Source organism: Amblyraja radiata, chromosome 3 (genome assembly GCF_010909765.2).
Source record: "Amblyraja radiata isolate CabotCenter1 chromosome 3, sAmbRad1.1.pri, whole genome shotgun sequence".
Taxonomy (NCBI): Eukaryota; Metazoa; Chordata; class Chondrichthyes; order Rajiformes; family Rajidae; genus Amblyraja; species Amblyraja radiata.
Window position 1 is genome coordinate 129,911,794 of NC_045958.1, and position 20,275 is coordinate 129,932,068.

The window sequence follows — 20,275 nt, forward strand, 5'->3', positions numbered from 1 at the left end:
GATCTATTGGCCTGATATGCAAACTGCAGAGGGGGTTGGTGATATTTTTCAGCTGGGCCAGCACAAGTCTTTCATGGGTCTGGAGGAACTCATGAAGCTGGAAAGAGACGCAGGGAAGATTTGCGCGGATATTGCCAGGACCTGAGGGCCTGAACTGTAGGGAGAGGTTGAGGCAGGTTGGGACTCTATTCCCTGGAGCGCAGGAGGATGAGGGGAGATCTTATGGAGGTGTATGAAATTATGAGGGCAATAGATCGGGTAGATGCGCAGTCTTTTACCCAGAGTAGGGCAATTGGGAACCAGAGGACATACGTTTAAGGTAAGGGGGAAAAGGTTTAATAGGAATCTAAGAGGCAGCTTTTTCCATACAGGGTGGTGGGTGCATGGGACAAGCTGCCAGAGGAGGTCGTTGAGGCAGGTACTATCATAACGTTTAAAATACTCTTGGACAGGTACATGGTTGGGAAAGGTTCAGAGGGACATGGGCCAAACACAGGCAGGTGGGACTGGTGTAGATGGGGTATCTCGATGGGCATGGGAAAGTTGGGCTGAAGGGCCTGTTTTCGTGCTCTGTGGTTCCATGGCTCAGAGTAGTGGGGGATAGTCGGGTGGAACAACTAATCATCACTGACCCAACTATGAAACGGCCTCCACTTAACTGGGGCGGCACGGTGGAGCAGCGGTAGAGTTGCTGCCTCACAGCGCCAGAGACCCGGGTTCCATCCTGACCTCAGGTGCTGTCTGTACGGAGTTTGTACGCTCTTAGCCACAGAAGGCTGTGGAGGCCAAGTCAGTGGATATTTTTAAGGCAGAGGTAGATAGATTCTTGATCAGTACGGGTGTCAGGTGTTATGGGGTGAAGGCAGGAGAATGGGGTTAGGAGGGAGAGATAGATCGGCCATGACTGAACAGCGGAGTAGACTTGATGGGCCGAATGGCCTAATTCTGCTCCTATCTCTTATGATCTTATAGATTTCCACCCTCATCCCGAAGACATGCAGGTTTGTAAGTCGATTGGCCCTCTGTAAATTTTCCCTAGTGTATAGGGAGTGGATTTTTAAAAATTGATTAATATAGAATGAGTGTGAATGGGTGAGCGATGACCAGCAGGGACGATGGGCCAAAGGGCCTGTTTCCGTGCCGTATCACTAAACTAAACTTTGTGTGTTGCTGAAGACTCCAGCATCTGCAGGTCCTCGTGTCTGCAGTGAACTAGCTCTTGTGATGCCTATCTGCCTCTGCAAGGGCCTGTCCCACTTTCATGAATGAATTCAAAACCTTTGCCGAGTTTAAGTTACTTAAAGAAAAAAAATCAAGATTGTGGTAATCTAAGAACTCCTACGACCTTCCACGACTATGCCCATGAACTTCTACGAGTATGTCTACGAATTCCCACGACTATTTCGAGGCCCTCCTTACGAGTAAAAAGTTGCAATTTCTTTCATCCCGACCATTTTCTTTTACTCGTGGGCAATTTTTATCGGGCTGGAAAACAACGTCCCGACTTACCTGATGCCACGAGTACCTACGGCTGGCGTAACGAGCCGCTACGATATATCTACGACCTCCTACGGACTCGTTACGAACATTCTGCGTGTTTGAATCAGGGGGAAAACTCGGGAGAATTCGTGAATAACTCGGGAAAGTGGGACAGGCCCTTCAGGTGGTCATTAAAGAACTCGTGTTAATCCCGAGGAACCTTCATGTACTTGAAAACGCTGCAATATTCACTCGAGTACCAAAGTAGACCACAGTTTGCAAAGAGCAATATAAATGCAAATAGTTTCCATTCTTCATCCATTCATTTTATGATTCGTCTCTGTCCACCCTGCACCTTTCAGTCAATCAATCCATGGTCTGATCTGTCTTTTCACATCGCTTTCATTAATTTGTTCTTTGTACCATCTCATATCTCTCGTTTTCCTCTCCCCTGACTCTCAGTCTGATGAAGGGTCTCGGCCCAAAACGTCACCCATTCCTTTTCTCCAGATATGTTGCCTGTCCCGGTGAGTAACTCCAGTTTTTTGTGTCTATCTTCAGTTTAAACCAGCATCTGCAGTTCCTTCCATCAATCCATCAATCAAGACAGTTGCCTAAGAATAGTTTATTTGATGACTACACAGACAAATATGGGAAGATTAACTTTAGTTTAGTTTAGTTTATAAATACAGCGTGGAAACAGACCCTTCGGCCCACTGGATCTGTGCCGACCAGCGATCCCCGCACATTAACACTATCCTACACCCACTAGGGACAATTTTTATATTTACCAAGCCAATTGTACCCAATTACAGGGTTACAGGGGTTACAGCGTTTCCTTTATCGTCATTCAGACCGAAGTCTGAACGAAATTTCGTGCCTGCAGTCATACATACATACAATACAATAAAAAAACAACAATAAACACATATTAACATCCACCACAGTGAGTCCACATAGCACCTTCTCACTGTGATGGAGGCAAAAGTCTTAGGGCTGCAGTCTCTTCCCTCCTCTTCTCCCTCTGCGCTGAGGCGATACCCCACCGGGCGATGTTAAAAACTGTCCCGCGGCTCAATCACCGCGGCCCCGGGGTGGTCGAAGCTGCCGCCCACCAGTCCTGCTGACGCAGCCGCTGGGCCGCGGCCGAACCCCGGACTCAGGCCACCACTGCCAGAACGCCGTCCCAGCCACCGGAGCACCGTTCCAGCCCCAAGCCGGATCGCCCTCTCGTGAGTACCGTTACCGTCTCAGCCCCGCGCCAGGACCTAGAAACTTGTATGTCTTTTGAGCGTGGGAGGAAACCGAAGATCTCGGATAAAACCCACGCAGGTCACGGGGAGAACGTACAAACTCAGTACAGGCGGCACCCGTAGTCGGAGATCGAACCCGGGTCTCCGGCACTGTATTCGCTGTAAGGCAGTAACAATACCGCTGCGCCACTGTGCCCCCATCCATCACTAACACCAGCCAAGAGTCTCATTTGCATTATTCACATAGAACAGTACAGCACAGGAACGGGCCCTTCAGCCCACAATGTTTGTGCCGAACATGATGCCAAGTTAATCTGATCTCCTCTTCCTGCAGGTGATCCATATCCCTCCATTCCCTGCACTTCCACGTGTCTGTTGAAAAGCCTCTTAAACACCACTATCGTATCTGCCTCCACCATCACCCCAGGCAGCGAGCACGTTCCATGCACTCACTGTGTAAAATATTTGCCCCGGATACCTCCATTACACTTGCCCCCTCTCACTTTATAGCTATGCCCTCTAGTGGTGATTATTCACATCCTGGGAAAAGGTTCTGACTGTCTACCTGATCTATACCTCTCATAATATTATCTATACTATTACTAAAACTCTCAGCTTGTCCTCATCCGGTCTGCGTTGTTTTTACATCTGCACAAAAACGGTACCCTATATTGCCAGGATGTTTTCGCCACCTTACTCACCGTTCTCCTCTGCTCCAAGCGCACCAAGTTTTGTTCCGATCGATGGAATATTACAAAAGTTATGAAGGTTAAAAAATCGTGAGATCAGCAGATTGGTCTTAATTGTCTGTCAGTCACCTTATCCGGCAACCGTGAGTGAACCGTGAGTCCAGCAGTTGTGAGTGAGTGAAATGTGAGTCCAGCAGCTGAGAGTGAGTGAACCGTGAGTCCAGTAGCCATGAGTGAATGAACTGTGTCCAGAAACCGTGACTGAGTGAACTGTGTCCAGAAACCGTGACTGAATAAACTGTAAGTCCAGAAATCGTGACTGAGTGAACTGTGAGTCCAGAAGCCGTCCGGAGCGCGGAGCCTGCCCGATTGCTGCAAACTCGAGATCCTGGGGAGGTGAGTAGTGAGAGTGGGAGGATTGAGGGAGTCGGGAGCTGGCAACGCCGGGTGCTGGCAGGACTCACCACCCCCGCCCACACACCCCCATCCCCTTCCCCTCACACACACTCCTCCCCCCAGCGGCGGCCACAGCAGCGGTAGGCCACGGCAGCGCTCTCCTCCCCCTCCCCTGGCTACAGAACACTCCCTCCGCATACGTCTAGTATACATTAAACCCTCGTTATAATGGACTGAGGAGGGGGGGGGGGGGGGGGGGGGGGGGGAAATAGTGTCCTGTATTGCCGATTGTCCATTATAACTAAGGGATTATCAATGTATACATAGTGGAAACAAACACCCACAGATGCTGGTTAATACACAAAAGGATTCAGAGTGCTGGTCAGGCAGCATCTGTGGAGAACATGGAGAGGTGACGTTTCACAGAGTGCTGGAGTAACTCAGCGGGTCAGGCAGCATCTGTGGAGAACATGGATAGGTATCTTTTTGGGTCTAGATCCTTCTTTAGACTCTTGGTCTGGAACTGCGCCTACAATCCACGTGAGTTGGCGGCCCGGAGAAAAATGAAGTTGTGGACGCAGCCCAGACCATCACACAAACCAACCTCCCTTCCATTGACTCCATCTACACCTCACGCTGCCTCGGCAAGGCCAGCAGCATAATCAAGGACAAGTCGCACCCTGCCCACTCCCTCTTCTCCCCTCTCCCATCAGGCAAGAGGTACAGAAGTGTGAAAACGCACACCTCCAGATTCAGGGACAGTTTCTTCCCAGCTGTTATCAGGCAACTGAACCATCCTACCACAACCAGAGAGCAGTCCTGAACTACCGTCTACCTCATTAGAGACCTTCAGAGTATCTTTGATCGGACTTTACTGGACTTTATTTGCAATAAACATTATTTCCTTTATCATGTATCTGTACACTGTGAACGGCTCCATTGTAATCACTTAAAAAGCTTTTCCCATGTAAACCCTCGCAATATTAGACCTCTATATAGCAGATTTCGGTTATAGCAGACTAAGGATGAGGGGTGATCTTACAGATGTGTACAAAAGAATGAGAGGAATATATCAAGTAGACGCACAGAGTCTCTTGCCCAGAGTATGGGAATCGAGGACCAGAGGACATGGGTTTAAGGTGAGGGGAGAAATATTAAATCGGAAGCTGAGGAGTACATTTTTTATGCAAAGTGTGGTTAGTGTATGGAACGAGCTGCCGGAGGAGGCAGTTGAGGCAGGGACTATCATAATGCCATAAGGTCATAATTGATGGGAGCAGAATTAGGTCATTCGGCCCATCAAGTCATCTCTGCCATTTAATCATGGCTGATCTATCTCTCCCTCCTAACCCCATTCTGCTGCCTTCTCCCCATAACCCCCGACACCCGTTCTAATCAAGAATCTATCTATCTCTGCCTTAAAAATATCCACTGATGGACTCCACAGCCTTCTGTGGCAAAGAATTCCACAGATTCACCACCATCTAACTAAAGAAATTCATAGTTATAGATACATAGAGAATAGGTGGAGGAGTAGGCCATTCGCCATTTCGAGTCAGCAGCACCATTCAATGTGATCATGGCTGATCATCCCCAATCAGTACCCCGTTCCTGCCTTCTCCCCATACCCCTTGATTCTGATAGCTCTTAGAGCTCTATCTAACTCTCTTTTGTAAGCATCGAACTCCCCTGCCGGCTGAGGCAGAGAATTCCACAAATTCACAACTCTCTGTGTGAAAAAGATTTTCCTCATCGCCGTTCTAAATGGCCTACCCCTTATTCTTAAACTATGGCCCCTGGTTCTGGACTCCACCAACATCGGAAACATGTTTCCTGCTTCTAGCTTGTTCAATCCCTTAATAATTTTAAAATATCCTCTCATCCTTCTAAATTCCAGTGAATACAAGCCTAGTCCATTCTTTCATCATATGACAATGGACAATAGGTGCAAGAGTAGGCCATTCGGCCCTTCGAGCCAGCACCGCCATTTAATGTGATCATGGCTGATCAACCCCAATCAGTACCCCGCTCCTGCCTTCTCTCCATATCCCCTGATTCCACTATTTTTAAGAGCCCTATCTACTCTCTCTTGAAAGCATCCAGAGTCAGGGGATATGACTTCAGGGGATATGGGGAGAAGGCAGGAACGGGGTACTGATCGTGGATGATCAGCCATGATCACATTGAATGGTGGTGCTGGCGTGAAGGGCCAAATGGCCTACTCCTGCACCTATTGTCTATTGTCTATTACAATCGAGCCATTCACAGGGTACAGATACATGATAAGGAAATAACATTTAGTGCAAGGTAAAGCCAGCAAAGTCCGATCATAGTCCGAGGGTCACCCAATCAGTACCTCGTTCCTGCCTTCTCCCCATATCCCCTGACTCCGCTATCTTTAGGAGCCCTATCAAGCTCTTTCTTGAAAGTATCCGGAGAACCTGCCTCCACCTCCCTCTGAAGCAGAGAATTCCACAGACTCACCACTCTCCGTGTGAAAAAGTCCCGCCATCCCGGGAATTAACCTTTTGAACCTACGCTGAACTCCCTCAATAGCAAGAATGTTCTTCCTCAGATTAGGAGACTAAAACTGCACACATACTCCAAGTGTGGTCACATCAGGGCCCTGTACAACTGTAGAAGGATCTCTTTGCTCCTGTACTCAACTCCTCTCGTTATGAAGGCCAACATGCCATTCACTTTCTTTACTGCCTGCTCTACCTGCATGCTTACTTTCAGTGACTGATGTACAAGGACACCCAGGTCTCGTTGTACTTCCCCTTTTCCTAACCTGACACCATATAACCATATAACCATATACCAATTACAGCACAGAAACAGTCCAACTCGGCCCTTCTAGTCTGTGCCAAACACTTATTCTCCCCTAGTCCCATCTACCTGCACTCAGACCATAACCCTCCATTCCTTTCCCGTCCATATACCTATCCAATTTATTTTTAAATTATAAAATCGAACCTGCCTCCACCACTTCCACTGGAAGCTCATTCCACACAGCTACCACCCTCTGAGTAAAGAAGTTCCCCCATGTTACCCCTAAACTTCTGTCCCTTAATTCTCAAGTCATGTCCTCTTGTTTGAATCTTCCCTACTCTCAATGGGAAAAGCTTATCCACGTCAACTCTGTCTATCCCTCTCATCATTTTAAAGACCTCTATCAAGTCCCCCCTTAACCTTCTGCGCTCCAAAGAATAAAGACCTAACTTGTTCAACCTTTCTCTGTAACTTAGTTGCTGAAACCCAGGCAACATTCTAGTAAATCTCCTCTGTACTCCCTCTATTTTGTTGACATCCTTCCTATAATTAGGCGACCATACTCCAGAATTGGCCTCACCAATGCCTTGTACAATTTTAACATTACATCCCAACTTCTATACTCAATGCTCTGATTTATAAAGGCCAGCACACCAAAAGCTTTCTTTACCACCCTATCTACATGAGATTCCACCTTCAGGGAACTGTGCAGTTATTCCTAGATCCCTCTGTTCAACTGCATTCCTCAATTCCCTACCATTTACCATGTACGTCCTATTTTGATTTGTCCTGCCAAGATGTAGCACCTCACACTTATCAGCATTAAACTACATCTGCCATATTTCAGCCCACTCTTCCAAATGGCCTAAATCTCTCTGTAGACTTTGAAAATCTACTTCATTATCCACAACACCACCTATCTTAGTATCATCTGCATACTTACTAATCCAATTTACCACACCATCATCCAGATCATTGATGTACATGACAAACAACAGTGGACCCAACACAGATCCCTGAGGTATCCCACTAGTCACCGGCCTCCAACCTGACAAACAGCCATCCACCATTACTCTCTGGCATCTCCCATTCAGCCACTGCTGAATCCATCTTGCTACTCCACCATTAATACCCAACAATTTAACCTTCTTAACCAACCTTCCATGAGGAACCTTGTCAAAGGCCTTACTGAAGTCCTTATAGACAACATCCACTGCTTTACCCTCATCAATTTCCCAAGTAACCTCTTCAAAAAATTCAAGAAGATTAGTCAAACATGACCTTCCAGGCACAAATCCATGTTGACTGTTCCTAATCAGACCCTGTTTATCCAGATGCTTATATATATTATCTCTAAGTATCCTTTCCATTAATTTGCCCACCACTAACATCAAACTAACAGGTCTATAATTGCTAGGTTTACTCTTAGAACCCTTTTTAAACAATGGAACAACATGCGCAGTACGCCAATCCTCCAGCACTATTCCCGTTTCTAATGACAATTGAAATATTTCTGTCATAGCCCCTGCTATTTCTACACTAACTTCCCTCAATGTCCTAGGGAATATCCTGTCAGGACCTGGAGACTTATCCACTTTTATATTTTTCAAAAGTGTCAGTACTTCCTCTTCTTTGAATCTCATAGTTTCCATAGCTACTCTACTTGTTTCCCTTACCTCACATAATTCAATATCCTTCTCCTTGGTGAATACCGAAGAAAAGAAATTGTTCAATATCTCCCCCATCTCTTTTGGCTCTGCAGATAGCTGTCCACTCTGACTCTCTAATGGACCAATTTTATCTCTCGTTATCCTTTTGCTATTAATATAGCTGTAGAAACCCTTTGGATTTACTTTCACCTTACTTGCCAAAGCATTCTCATGTCTTCTTTTAGCTTTTCTAATTTCTTTCTTAAGATTCTTTTTACATTCTTTATACTCCACAAGCACCTCATTTACTCCATGCTGCCTATAATCATTGTAGATCTCTCTCTTTTTCCGAACCAAGTGTCCAATTTCCCTTGAAAACCATGGCTCTTTCTGATTTTTACTATTTCCTTTCAACCGAACAGGGACATAAAAATTCTGTACTCTTAAAATGTCATCTTTAAATGTCCTCCATTTCTCTTCCACATCTTTCCCATAAAACAAAGTGTCCCAATTCACTCCTTTTAAATCCTTTCGCATCTCCTCAAAGTTAGCCTTTCTCCAATCAAAAATTTCAACCCTAGGTCCAGTTCTGACCCTCTCCATAATTATATTGAAACTAATGGTATTGTGATCACTGGATCCGAAGTGCTCCCCAACGCATACCTCCGCCACCTGACCTGTCTCATTTCCTAACAGGAGGTCCAGCACTGCCCCTTCTCTAGTACGTACCTCTATGTATTGCTGCAAAAAACTATCCTGCACACATTTTACAAACTCCAAACCATCCAGCCCATTTACAGAATGTGTTTCCCAGTCTATGTGTGGAAAGTTGAAATCTCCCACAATCACTACCTTGTGCTTACTACTAATATCTGCTATCTCCTTACACATTTGCTCTTCCAATTCTCGCTCCCCATTTGGCGGTCTATAATACACCCCTATAAGTGTTGCTACCCCTTTCCCACTTCTCAGTTCCACCCAAATAGCCTCCCTAGACGAGCCCTCTAATCTATCCTGCCAAAGCACTGCTGTAATACCTTCCCTGACAAGCAATGCAACACCTCCACCTCTTGCCCCTCCAATTCTGTCACACCTGAAGCAACGAAATCCTGGAATATTTAATTTCCAATCACAGTCCTCCTGCAACCATGTTTCACTGATCGCCACAACATCATACTTCCAGGTGTCACTCCAGGCTCTAAGCTCATCTACCTTTCTTACAATGCTCCTAGCATTAAAATATACTAATTTAAGAAACCCACCCCCTCGTATTCTCTGTTTATTATCTTTTCTTCTTTCTCCCCTACATTTTGTGTCCGAGTGCTACCCTTCTCTGCCTCCTGCCTCACACACTGACTACTAGCTTTCCCTATTTGAGTCCCTCCCCCCAACCATTCTAGTTTAAAGTCTCCGCACCATTCAGATAATAATTTACCTTCCCATTCTTGCCTCTAAAGTGGATAACCTCACATTTATCCACATTATACTGCATCTGCCATGCATCTGCCCACTCACCAAGTCTCTCTGCATCCTCATAGCATCCTCCTCACAGTTCACACTGCCACCCAGCTTTGTGTTATCTGCAAATTTGTTAATGTTACTTTTAATTCCTTCATCTAAATCATTGATGTATATTGTAAATAGCTGTGGTCCCCACACCGAGCCTTGCGGCACCCCACTAGTCATTGCCTGCCATTCTGAAAGGGACCCGTTAATCCCTAATCTTTGTTTCCTGCATGCCAACCACTTTTCTATCCATGTTAGCACTCTACCCCCAATACCATGTGCTCTAATTTTCCCCACTAATCTCCTATGTGGGATCTTATCAAAGGCTTTCTGAAAGTTCAGGTACACTACATCCACTGGCTCTCCCTTGTCCATTTTCCTAGTTACATCCTCTAAAAATTCCAGAAGATTAGTCAAGCATGATTTCCCCTTTGTAAATCCATGTTGACTTGGACCGATCCTGTTACTACTATCCAAATGTGCCGCTATTTCATCTTTTATAATTGACTCCAGCATCTTCCCCACCACCGATGTCAGGCTAACTGGTCTATAATTCCCCGTTTTCTCCCTCCCTCCTTTCTTCAAAAGTGAGATAACATTAGCTACCCTCCAATCCATAGGAACTGATCCAAAATCAATAGAACATTGGAAAATGATCACCAATGCATCCACAATTTCTAGAGCCACTTCCTTAAGTACCCTGGGATGCAGACCATCAGGCCCTGGGGATTTACCAGCCTTCAGTCCCATCAGTCTATCCAACACCATTTCCTGCCAAATGTGAATTTCCTTCAGTTCCTCCATCACCCCAGATCCTCTGGCCACTAGTACATCAGGGATATTGTTTGTGTCCTCCTTAGTGAAGACGGATCCAAAGTTCCTGTTCAACTCGTCTGGCATTTCCTTGTTCCTCATAATAAATTCACCTGTTTCTGTTTTCAAGGGATCCACATTTGTCTTAAATATGTTTTTCTTCTTCACATACCTAAAGAAGCTTTTACTATCCTCCTTTATATTCTTGGCTAGCTTACCTTCATACTTCATCTTTTCTCCCCGTATTGTCTTTTTAGTTACCTTCTGTTGATCTTTAAAAGTTTCCCAATCCTCTGGCTTCCCGCTCATCTTTGCTACGTTATACGTCTTCTCTTTTAGTTTTATAATGTCCTTGACTTCCCTTGTCATCCACGGACGCCTCTTACTCCCCTTAGAATCTTTCTTCCTCTTTGGAATGAAATGATCCTGCGTCTTCTGGATTATTCCCAGAAATACCTGCCATTGTTGTTCCTCTGTCATCCCTGCTAGGGTCCCTTTCCAGTCAACTTTGGCCAGCTCCTCCCTCATGCCAACATTGCAGATTAAAACTCATCATATAAAACTCATCATATTATGATCTCTACCTCCTAATGGTTCCTTTACCTTGAGTTCCTTTATCAAATCCGGTTCATTACACAACACTAAATCCAGAATTGCCTTCTCCCTGGTAGGCTCCAGTACAAGCTGCTCTAAGAATCCATCTTGGAGGCACTCTACAAACTCCCTTTCTTGGGGTCCAGTACCAACCTGATTTTCCCAGTCTACCTGCATATTGAAATCTCACATAACCATCATAGCGAGACCTTTGCAACATACCAATTTTAACTCCTGATGCAACTTGCACCCTATCTCCGGGCTACTGTTTAGGGGCCTATAAATAACTCCCATTAGGATCTTTTTACCCTTACAATTTCTTAGTTCTATCCATACTGACTCTACATCTTCTGATTCTGTCACCCCTCGCAAGGGACTGAATTCCTCACTAACAGGGCAACCCCAACCCCTCTGCCCACCTGTCTGTCGTTTCGATAGGACGTATACGCTTGAATATTCAGTTCCCAGCCCTGGCCCTCTTGCAGCCATGTTCCTGTAATTCCCACAACATCATACTTAACAATTTCTAAATGAGCCTCAAGCTCATCCATTTTATTTCTTATACTTCGCACATTCATATACAACACTTTTGATTCGGTATTCACCTCCACCTCATCATCTCCTTCCCAAGGAACGTCCTTTAAGTCTGAGGCTGTGTCCTCTAGTCTTAGACTCTCCCACTAGTGGAAACATCCTCTCCACCCAAGCCTTTCACTATTCTGTATGTTTCAATGAGGTCCCCCCTCATTCTTCTAAATGTCAGCGAGTACAGGCCCAGTGCCGACAAACGCTCATAGTAGGTTAACCCACTCATTCCTGGAATCATTCTTGTAAACCTCCTCTGGACCCTCTCCAGAGCCAGCACATCCTTCCTCAGATATGGGGCCCAAATTTGCTCACAATATTCCAAATGTGGCCTGACCAGCGCCTTATAGCCTCAGCATTACATCCCTGTTTTTGTATACAAGCCCTCTTGAAATAAATGTGAGCATTGAGTTTGCTTTCTTTACCACTGATTCGACTTGCAGATTAACATTTTGGGAATCCTGCACCAGCTCCCAAGTCCCTTTGCACCTCCGATTTCTGGATTCTCTCCCCATTTAGAAAATAGTCTACGCCTTTATTCCTACAACCAAAATGCATGACTCCACACTTTGCTACACTATATTCCATCTGCCACTTCTCTGCCCACTCTCCCAACCTGTCCAAGTCCTTCTGCAGAGTCCCTGCTTTCTCTACACTACCTGCCCCTCCACCTATTTTCGTATCATCCGCAAACTTGGCCACAAAGCCTTCAATCCCCTCGTCCAAATCATTAATATACAACGTGAAGAGTAGCGGCCCCAGCACCGAGCCGCGCGGAACTCCGCTAGTCAATGGCAGCCAACCGGAAATGGCCCCTTATATTGCCACTCTTTGTCTTCTGCCATCCAGCCAACCTGCTATCCATGCTAGTGTTTACCCTTTGATACCGTGGGCTCTCATCTTCCTTAGCAGCCTCACGTGGCACCTTATCAAAGGCTTTCTGAAAATCTAGACAAACAACATCTGTTGACTCTCCTTTGTCTGTCCAATGTTTAAGAAACGTTTGGGCAGATGCATGGATAGGACAGGTTTGGAGGGCAAGTGGCACTAGTGTAGATGGGAGATATTGGCCGATGTGGGCTGAAGTTGGGCTGAAGGGCCTGTTTCCACGCTGGAGCACTCAGTGTTTCTTAAACGCGCAAGTTATTTTTGTTGCTTACACTGGTGTTTGGGGAGTACTGTGTTTGCATCTCTGTCGTGCTGCTGCAAGTAAAAATTGAATTGTCCTGTATCCGTTTGACATGTGTTAATAAGACACTCTGGACTCCTGATGTGTTCTCTGCAGCATTGTTCCTGTGCACACGTAATTGAACCATTGCGCTTTACAAAGGTTCTCAAACTCTTCAAATGAATCACATTGACAAATTGGGTGAGGCAGCATCCATGGAGCGAAGGAACAGGCAATGTTTCGGGTCGAGACCCTTCTTCTCGAAGAGAAGAAGGGTCTCGACCCAAAACGTCGCCTATTCCTTCGCTCCACAGATGCTGCCTCACCCGCTGTTTCTCGAGCATTTTTGTCTACCTTCGATTTTTCCAACAGCTGCAGTTCTTTCTTAAATACACATTGACAAATTTGTCATTGGATCATCTAATTATTCTTTGATAGAAATTGAAATAATATTGCAAAATTGATGTCTAGAAAAATAAAAGAAATCAGCAATAGACAATAGTTGCAGGAGTAGACCATTCAGCCCTTCGAGCCAGCACCGTCATTCAATGTGATCATGGCTGATCATCCCCAATCAGTACCCCGTTCCTGCCTTCTCCCCATATCCCCTGACTCCGCTATCTGTAAGAGCCCTATCTAGCTCTCTCTTGAAAGTATCCAGAGAACCTGCCTCCACCACCCTCTGAGGCAGAGAATTCCACAGACTCACCACTCTCTGTGAGAAAAACTGTTTCTTCATCTCCGTTCTAAATGCCTTATCCCTTATTCTTAAACTGCGGCCCCTGGTTCTGGCTCCCCCAACATCGGGAACATGTTTCCTGCCTCTAGTGTGTCCAAACCCATAACAATCTTATACAAGCCCAGCCGCTCCATTCTCTCAGCATATGACTGTCCCGCCATCCCGGGAATTAACCTTGTAAACCTACGCTGCACTGCCTCAATAGCAAGAATGTCCATCCTCAAATTAGGGGACCAAAACTGCACACAATACTCCAGGTGTGGTCTCATTATGGCCCTAAACAACTGCAGAAGGACCTCTTTGCTCCTATACTCAACTCCTCGTGTTATGAAGGCCAACATACCATTCGCTTTCTTCACTGCCTGCTGTACCTGCTTGCTTACTTTCATTAGCTGATCCCGTTGTACTTGCCCTTTTCTCAACTTGACACCAAAGATCCTACAGCGAGCAAGATTGATCACTCGACGAAAAAGACATAGTACGGTCATGGGCAGATTCATGGGTAATCTTCGGCCCCATTTCCATAACCGGCTTCCGTCTCCACACCAAAGATCCCGTAGGATAATAGTGCGGAGACGGAAGCCGGTTACGGAAACATCCTCGTAAAAATAAAAGTTATTTGGTAAAAGATCTTCTCCTCATTTTCAGAATTATAATTTATTAACACAAACTGTTCCCCCGCAACGTAATTACACTGCGAGTCGGGTCGGTCGGGTTATTGAAATGGATGAAAAAAAGGCCCACGTTCCGCTCCGTTGCGTACTACACGTCAGCCCATTGCATTTAGCAGGAGTGGTCTATCTTGCTCCGCTATAGGATCTTTGCTGTGACACCATTTAGATAGTAATCTGCCTGTCTGTTTTTGCTACCAAAGTGGATAACCTCACATTTATCCACATTAAACTGTATCTGCCATGCATCTTCCCACTCCCCCAAGTCACCCTGCATCCTCATAGCATCCTCCTCACAGTTCACACTGCCACCAAGTTTGTAAATCTGCACGAGTCTATGATTCTAAAGGTTCTTACCTGCGCTGCCATTGTTTGGCGCGGTGAGAGGTTGCTCCGGTTCATCACTGCTCTGGCCACCACTGCCCTGGATGCCAGGGTCCAGGTTATGGCTGACTTGCCCTGGTTCCACCAACGCTTGGCTCTCCCCATCTCCACTGCCGTCACCGTAGGGTGCGAGAAAGGCAAAGTCCCAGGACGCTCGGCGCTCCTCGGAGACCCCCGTCGGCCGGTGGGGCGGCGAGTCTTGCGCCGGTGGCAGGAAGGCCACGTCGGAGACCAGTGGCGAGCCGGGGGGCGACAGGGAGCAGAGCGAGGACCTGGAACTCAAGGGGGGCTCGACGGCGCCCGGTCCCCGTGCCACCTCGTGCTCGTGGATGGTGGCGATGGCGGAGGGGTTGTAGGCCGCCTTCTCCTGCAGCATGAAGTCCAGCTTGTACTGGGTGTCCGGGTCCAGCGCCGGCTGGTCCGAGAGGCTGCCGTACAGCTCGGCGGAACTCAGCGAGTTGAGGGAAGAACCTCTGCTGGAGGTGTTGAGCGAGCCGCGGCTCGAGGCGAGCGATCCCAGGCTACTCCCCGAAGACAAGCTCAACGTGCTCGCAGAAAGGCTGGCGAGAAAGAAGACAGCGTCAGAGCGTGAGAAGAAATTTCACGTTCATAAGTGAAAGGCGCAGAATTAGGCCATTCGGCCCATCATTCAATCATGGCTGATCTATCTCTCCCTCCTAACCTCATTCTCCTGCATTCTCCCCATAACCCCTGACACCCGTCCTAATCAAGAATCTATCTATACGATCTTAAAGATAGCAGAGTCAGGGGATATGGGGAGAAGGCAGGAACGGGGTACTGATTGTGGATGATCAGCCATGATCTCATCGAATGGCTGCACTGGCTCGAAGGGCCGAATGGCCTACTCCTGTACCAATTGTCGATTGTCTATTATCTCTGCCTTAAAAAATTCCATTGGCCTTCACATGCTTTCAAGAGAGAGCTAGATAGGGCTCTTAAAAATAACGGAGTCAGGGGATATGGGGAGAAGGCAGGAACGGGGTACTGATTGAGGATGATCAGCCATGATCACATTGAATGGCGGTGCTGGCTCCAAGGGCCAAATGGCCTACTCCTGCACCTATTGTCTATTGCCTTCTGTGGCAATGGATTCCACAGATTCATCACCCTCTGACTGAAGAAATTCCTTCTCAACTCCTTCCTAGAGGAACATCCTTTAATTCTGAGGCTGTGGCCTCTGGTCCTAGACTCTCCCACTAATGGAAACATCCTCTCCACATGCACTCTATTCAGGCCTTCGTGAAGTATTTCCTCACGCAAAACGGTGACCATGGCAACACAGGACAAGGGGAGGCATGGTGGCGCAGCGGTAGAATTGCTGCCTCGCGGCGCCAGAGACCCGTGTTCCATCTGACGAGTGTGGGACGCAACCGGAGCGCCCGGAGAAAACCCACGCCGGTCACGGGGAGAACGTGCAAACTCTATACAGACAGCACCCCGAGTCAGGATCCATCAGCAGCAAAGTATTCCCAGGTGGCGCTGTGGGGCTGAGTTGCTGCCTTATAACGTCTAAGATCCGGGTTCGATCCTGACTCAGGGTGCTGCCTGTACGGAGTTTGTACTTTCTCCCCGTGACCTACGCGGGTTTTCTCCGAACTTGGAGGAGCAGCACCTCATATTTCACTTGGGCAGTTTGCACCCCAGCGGTATGAACATTGACTTCTCTAATTTCAGGTAGTCCCTACTTTCTCCTCCCCTTCTCAGCTCTCCCTCAGCCCATTGGCTCCACCCTTCCTCCCGCCACCCCCACCCTCACATCTGTCTGAAGATGGGTTTCGGCCCGAAAGGTTGCCTATTTCCTTCGCTCCATAGATGCTGCCTCACCCGCTGAGTTTCTCCAGCTTTTTGGTCTACTTTCGAATTTCCAGCATCTGCAGTTCCTTCTTAAACAGGTACATGGATAGGGCAGGTTTGGGGGGATATGGGCCAAGCGCAGGCAGGTGGGATAAGTGTAGATGGGATATGTTGGCCGGTGCGGACAAGTTGGGCTGAAGGGCCTGATTCCATGCTGTGTGATCCTATGACTGACCGATTGCCATTGAGGGTTTGAGATTCCTTGTACACTTTGTGAGCACACACGTACCTCTTGAGCTGTGAGTGCAGGAACAAGGTTAGTTGGGTCGCCTCCTCCAGCTGCTGCACTAGACGCTTTCTCTTCTCTTGTAACTTTAACCTGAAAATTAAAGCATTATAAGTTCATGAGTTTGTAAGTTATGGCAGCAGAATCAGGCCATTCGGCCCATCCGACAATCAACCATGGCTCATCTGTCTCTCCCTCTAAACCCCATTCTCCTGCCTTCTCCCCATAACCCCTGACACCCGTATACGGCACGGTGGCGCAGCGGTAGAGTTGATGCCTTACAGCGAATTCAGCGCCGGAGACCCGGGTTCGATCCTGACTACGGGTGCTGTCTGGACGGAGTTTGTACGTTCTCCCCGTGGGTTTTCTCCGAGATCTTTGGTTTCCTCCCACGCTCCAAAGACGTGCAGGTTTGTAGGTTAATTGGCTTGGTAAATGTGAAAATTGTCCCTAGTGGGTGTAGGATAGTGTTAATGTGCGGGGATCGCTGGTCTGCATGGACCCGGTGGGCTGAAGGGCCTGTTTCCGCGCAGTATCTCTAAACTAATCAATAATCTATTTATCTCTGCCTTTGACCTGGCTCCACAGCCTTCTGTGGCAAATAATTCTACAGATTCACCACCTTCTGACTAAAGAAATTCCTCCTCATCTCCTTCCTAAAGGAACATCCTTTAATTCTGAGGTTGTGACCTCTGGTCCGGGACTCTTCCACTAGTGGAAACATGTTCTCCCCATCTAGTAGATTAGTAGATAATAGATAATAGACAATAGATGCAGGAGTAGGCCATTCGGCCCTTCGAGCCAGCACCGCCATTCACTGTGATCATGGCTGATCATCCCCAATCAGTGCCCCATTCCTGCCTTCTCCCCATATCCCCTGATTCCGCTATCGTTAAGAGCCCTATGTAGCTCTCTCTTGAAAGTATCCAGAGAACCGGCCTCCACCACCCTCCGAGGCAGAGAATTCTACAGACTCACAACTCTCTGTGAGAAAAAGTGTTTCCTTGTCTCTGTTCTAAATGGCTTACCCCTTATTTTTAAACTGTGGCCCCTGGTTCTGGACTCCCCCAACATCGGGAACATTTTTCCTGCCTCTATTGTGTCCAAACCCTTAATAATCTTGTATGTTTCAATAAGATACCCTCTCATCCTTCTAAGTATATAAGCCCAGCTGCTCCATTCTCTCAGCATATGACAGTCCCGCCATCCCGGGAATTAACCTTGTAAACCTACGCTGCACTCCCTCAATAGCAAGAATGTCCTTCCTCAAATTAGGGGACCAAAACTGCACACAATACTCTTGGTGTGGTCTCACTAGGGTCCTGTACAACTGCAGAAGGACCTCTGCGGTAAGCGAAGGTCCGAAGGTCGGACAGCCGGCTGGGCTGCCGACCGACTAGGCCACGGGCGAGGCGCTGCTGCTGCTGCACTCCACGGGCTGCACGACGTCGGGACGGGTGAGGCAGGGCCGGACGCGGCACTACGACCCGACAGTCCCCTCGACCCGAGTAGTAGACGTCAAATACGGGACAAGGGCGGTCCCATATGGGACAAACCTATTTAGCCCAATATAGGGGATGTCCTGGCTAATACGGGACAGTTGGCAACCCTGCTTGTAACCTGTTTTTGTAGAGAAAAATGTGCCGGTGCACATATCGTTATTCGGTTGCTGTTGTCTAAGGTGAATCTATGGCTCTACCAATGATTGTACTGCTCTATGACTCCATGCCTTTAGGTCAGCGTGTTATAGACAATAGACAATAGGTGCAGGAGTAGGCCATTCGGCCCTTCGTGCCGAATTCATAACAAGAGGATTGCAGTATAGGAGTAAAGAGGTTCTTCTGCAGTTGTATAGGGCTCTGGTGAGACCACATCTGGAGTATTGTGTACAGTTTTGGTCTCCTAATTTGAGGAAGGACATCCTTGTGATTGAGGCAGTGCAGCGTAGGTTCACGAGATTGAACCCTGGGATGGTGGGACTGTCATATGAGGAAAGATTGAAAAGACTAGGCTTGTATTCACTGGAGTTTAGAAGGATGAGGGGATATTTTATAGAAACATATAAAATTATAAAAGGACTGGCCAAGCTAGATGCAGGAAAAATGTTCCCAATGTTGGGCGAGTCCAGAACCAGGGGCCACAGTCTTAGAATAAAGGGGAGGTCATTTAAGACTGAGGTGAGAAAAAATATTTTCACCCAGAGAGTTGTAAATTTATGGAATTCCCTGCCACAGAGGGCAGTGGAGGCCAAGTCACTGGATGGATTTAAGAGAGAGTTAGATAGAGCTCTAGGGGCTAGTGGAATCAAGCGATATGGGGAGAAGGCAGGCACGGGTTATTGATAGGGGACGATCAGCCATGATCACAATGAATGGTGGTGCTGGCTCGAAGGGCCGAATGGCCTCCTCCTGCACCTATTTTCTATGTTTCTATGAGTCAGCACCGCTCGCTCAGCCCGGCCCGTGTGATGGGCACTGACCTCTGGGCCAGTGCGTGGGTGCTGGTGCAGGGAGCGGAGTGCAGTTCCCCCTCCAGCCGCCTCCTGCGCTGCTCCAGCTGCTCACACTCCTCGCTGGGGCAGTTGCGTAGCGTCACGAACTCCAGCTCCTTCAGCAGCTCCTCCTTCTCGTTCATCAACATCAACTTGTCTCGCTCAACGTCCAGCAGCCCTGGCCACGCCTCCGAGTCCAGCCTCGACAGCTCGATCTTTATATTCGCTATTCTGCACGAAAGAGCAAACAGAAGTAAGTAAGTAAGTAAGTACATTTTATTTATACAGCACATTTAAATCAACTTGCGTTGAAACCAAAGTGCTTTAAATAGAAAAAATAATTATGTTTCTGTAAAATATCTCTTTATTATAATTCTCTGCTTTTGCATTAAAAACATAGATGTAACGGCATGGTGGCGTAGCGGTAGACAATAGACAATAGGTGCAGGAGGAGGCCATTCGGCCCTTCCAGCCAGCAACGCCATTCAATGTGATCATGGCTGATCATCCACAATCAGTACCCCGTTCCTGCCTTCTCCCCATATCCCCTGACTCCACTATCTTTAAGAGCCCTATCTAGCTCTCTCTTGAAAGTATCCAGAGAACCGGCCTCTGAGGCAGAGAATTCCACAGACTCACAACTCTGTGAGAAAAAGTGTTTCCTCGTCTCCATTCTAAATGGCTTGCCCCTTATTTTTAAACTGTGGCCCCTGGTTCTGGACTCCCCCAACATCAGGAACATTTTTCCTGCCTCTATTGTGTCCAAACCCTTAATAATCTTATATGTTTCAATAAGGTCCCCTCTACCAGACAGCAGAGTTGCTGCCTCACAGCGCCAGAGACCCGGGTTCCATCCTGACTACGGGTGCTGTCTGTACGGAGTTTGTACGTTTTCCCCGTGACTCCGTGGGTTTTCTCCGGGTGCTCCGGTTTCCTCCCACACTCCAAAGACGTGCAGGGTTGTAGGTTAGTTGGCTCCAGTAAA

At 47.4% G+C, this 20,275-nt stretch overlaps 1 protein-coding gene across 1 annotated transcript in view; it reads right to left on the reverse strand.

Annotated features, from left to right (window-relative positions):
- wwc2 (WW and C2 domain containing 2) overlaps positions 1 to 20,275 on the reverse strand; it is a 116,691-nt gene that overhangs the window by 37,305 nt on the left and 59,111 nt on the right. The window contains exons 9-11 of the mRNA XM_033018850.1: positions 19,279 to 19,521; positions 16,803 to 16,892; positions 14,672 to 15,258 (exon numbers count right to left, since the gene is read on the reverse strand). Of these exons, the coding sequence (XP_032874741.1) occupies positions 14,672 to 15,258; positions 16,803 to 16,892; positions 19,279 to 19,521 (920 nt within the window). The remainder of the gene's footprint in view (positions 1 to 14,671; positions 15,259 to 16,802; positions 16,893 to 19,278; positions 19,522 to 20,275) is intronic.